Source organism: Theropithecus gelada, chromosome 3 (genome assembly GCF_003255815.1).
Source record: "Theropithecus gelada isolate Dixy chromosome 3, Tgel_1.0, whole genome shotgun sequence".
Taxonomy (NCBI): Eukaryota; Metazoa; Chordata; class Mammalia; order Primates; family Cercopithecidae; genus Theropithecus; species Theropithecus gelada.
In genome coordinates this window covers 109,561,398-109,564,533 of record NC_037670.1, presented here as the reverse complement: position 1 = coordinate 109,564,533, position 3,136 = coordinate 109,561,398, and the positions used below count along the sequence as shown (strand labels likewise).

The window sequence follows — 3,136 nt, the reverse complement described above, 5'->3', positions numbered from 1 at the left end:
TTTTTTTTTTTTTTTTTTTTTTTTCACTCTTAGTGTCTGAGTCCTTCTCCAATTAACTGGAATTTCATCTTATTTTCTGTAGTTTGAATACAATGTAGAAGGAGTGACTTCCAAGGAAATGGCTACCCAACTTGCCTTCATGCGCTTGCTGGCCAACTATGCCTCTCAGAACATCACCTACCACTGCAAGAACAGCATTGCATACATGGATGAGGAGACTGGCAACCTGAAAAAGGCTGTCATTCTACAGGGCTCTAATGATGTTGAACTTGTTGCTGAGGGCAACAGCAGGTTCACTTACACTGTTCTCGTAGATGGCTGCTCTGTAAGTAATAGTGAAATATGGGAATAGCTTTGGGAAGTGGGATGGGGGGTTCTAACTTAGACCCCCCACAAGGAGGGGTCTAAAGGGAGGGTTAAATTAACAGAAGAATGAGAGAACTATCTTATTTCATCTTTATTTCATAAGTAAATTCAGTTTTTGTATGTATTTTATATTTATTTATTTATACATATTAATTTCATATTTAAACTCAGATGATAAATTCAGAGTATTCTTATCAGATAGTGCCTTCTGAAATACTGAAATGTATGCTATGTCCATGCATTGTTTTTCCTTTAGCATAAGTTTTTTAAATGGTAATGTATGCCCAGAATGTAAAATTTCTTGAGACTCCAGTGGCTTAAACTATAATTTATAGTTATGTGTATTTTATTTTACTTATTAGTATGGCCTACATTTAACTTTTAATGCTTTCTCTACAATATGCTATAAATATAAGAAAAATTAAAATTCACTAACAGCAATACTATATACCCACCCAGGTCCTGCTCTCAAAGACACACATAGACGACATACACACAACAATCCTAAAAATGACTTTGTAGACATAAGTCATTTGGAACGTGCGTTGAAATGTTGTGGGTTTTTTTTGGTTGGTTGGTTGGTTTTTTGTTAGACTGATAGAGAGCCCCTCCCACTAAAGACACCCTTGATACTGTTATTTCAAAAATGAACTCGTTGATCTGGGACAGACATCTTCAGAAGGACACATGCCAAACAGTGGTTCTTATGAAATCAAAGGTTCAGATGTTATCAGATTCAGAAATAGTGATGATTTGCGTATCTATTTTCTTCTCTTTAAACAGAAAAAGACAAATGAATGGGGAAAGACAATCATTGAATACAAAACAAATAAGCCATCTCGCCTGCCCTTCCTTGATATTGCACCTTTGGACATCGGTGGTGCCGACCAGGAATTCTTTGTGGACATTGGCCCAGTCTGTTTCAAATAAATGAACTCAACCTAAATTAAAAAAGAAAGAAATTTGAAAAAAACTTTCTCTTTGCCATTTCTTCTTCTTCTTTTTTTAACTGAAAGCTGAATCCTTCCATTTCTTCTGCACATCTACTTGCTTAAATTGTGGGCAAAAGAGAAAAAGAAGGACTGATCAGAGCATTGTGCAATACAATTTCATTAACTCCCTCCCCCGCTCCCCCCAAAATTTGAAATTTTTTTTCAACACTCTTACACCTGTTATGGAAAATGTCAACCTTTGTAAGAAAACCAAAATAAAAATTGAAAAATAAAAACCATGAACATTTGCACCACTTGTGGCTTTTGAATATCTTCCACAGAGGGAAGTTTAAAACCCAAACTTCCAAAGGTTTACACTACCTCAAAACACTTTCCCGTGAGTGTGATCCACATTGTTAGGTGCTGACCTAGGCAGAGATGAACTGAGGTCCTTGTTTTGTTTTGTTCATGATACAAAGGTGCTAATTAATAGTATTTCAGATACTTGAAGAATGTTGATGGTGCTAGAAGAATTTCAGAAGAAATACTCCTGTATTGAGTTGTATTGTGTGGTGTATTTTTTTAAAAATTTGATTTAGCATTCATATTTTCCATCTTACTCCCAATTAAAAGCATGCAGATTATTTGCCCAAAGTTGTCCTCTTCTTCAAATTCAGCGTTTGTTCTTTGCCAGTCTCATTTTCATCTTCCATGGTTCCATGGAAGCTTTGTTTCTTGGGCAAGCAGAAAAATTAAATTGTACCTATTTTGTATATGTGAGATGTTTAAATAAATTGTGAAAAAAATGAAATAAAGCATGTTTGGTTTTCCAAAAGAACATATTGAGTAAAATTCCTTGCTTCAATGCTCTTTGCAATATAAATATGCATCTCTACCAGCCATTAGACCAAGTGCCTCTGATTAGATAGAAATTATGCAAAAAGGGCAGTTTGGTGTGGTAGAAAGAGCAGAGAACGAGGACCCAGGAGAGCTGAACTCCAATTCTGGCTCTGTTCCTTGTGGCTGAGTGACCTGAAACTCTGAGCCTCTGCATTTCTGTTTCCATAGCTATAATATGAAAATATTCCTTTTCAGCACTATTAAGCATTTGCCCTACTCAAAATATGTAATACTTAAGCAAGATGGCATTTTCGATCTAATTTTACTATAACCAAATGTCCATAGAAACTTTTGGTTTATTATGTATTAAACACTTTGTAACAGTGGCTGAAAGTTGGTCTATGAGCAATTAATACTATTAACTAAAACAGTTTCAAATATTCGGTAAAAATGCCATACACTTAAATCTGAGGCAACTGAATACAATGCCTGTTAAGAGGTAATGTGTGTGCTGTCAATCAGGATAGACAGTTGTGGATAATAGTACCATGAACACCTACCTGCCAAATCAAGTTCATTTTCCTCCCCTGCACCTTTCAATGACATCTTTAATACACTTAAACATAGTAATGTGTCAAGTAAAATGTTAAGATTCATTTAGAGCTTATTTCCTGTTGCAGAACATAATTGTGATTGTAATATTTGCCTTGTGTTATAAGTCATCTCAAGATTCAGTTAGTTTTAAAGGCAAAAGACTGAACATGGTAAAAATGTAATATTAACCCTAAAAAGTTAGCATGGTCTCCTAACCAAAATGCAGATTCCTGGTCCTCATCTGCCAAATTCAGATTTAGTAACAAATTGGTATTCTTATGCATCCTGTGAAATTCTGATGTGCACCAATTGAAGAACCATCCAATGAGGTTACTGCCATAGTCCTTTGTAGTTCTAATATTCTGTGTCTGACAAGAAGGAATATATATACCTGACCAAACCAT

General features: G+C 35.2%; 1 protein-coding gene across 2 annotated transcripts in view; it reads left to right on the top strand.

Annotated features, from left to right (window-relative positions):
* The window catches only part of COL1A2 (collagen type I alpha 2 chain), a 37,185-nt gene extending 35,049 nt beyond the window's left edge, over positions 1-2,136 (top strand). For both annotated transcript variants that reach the window (XM_025378627.1, XM_025378628.1), the window contains exons 51-52: positions 83-325; positions 1,150-2,136. In XM_025378627.1, the coding sequence (XP_025234412.1) occupies positions 83-325; positions 1,150-1,296 (390 nt within the window). In that variant the 3' untranslated portion in view covers positions 1,297-2,136. The remainder of the gene's footprint in view (positions 1-82; positions 326-1,149) is intronic.
* Positions 2,137-3,136: the final 1,000 nt, after the last annotated feature.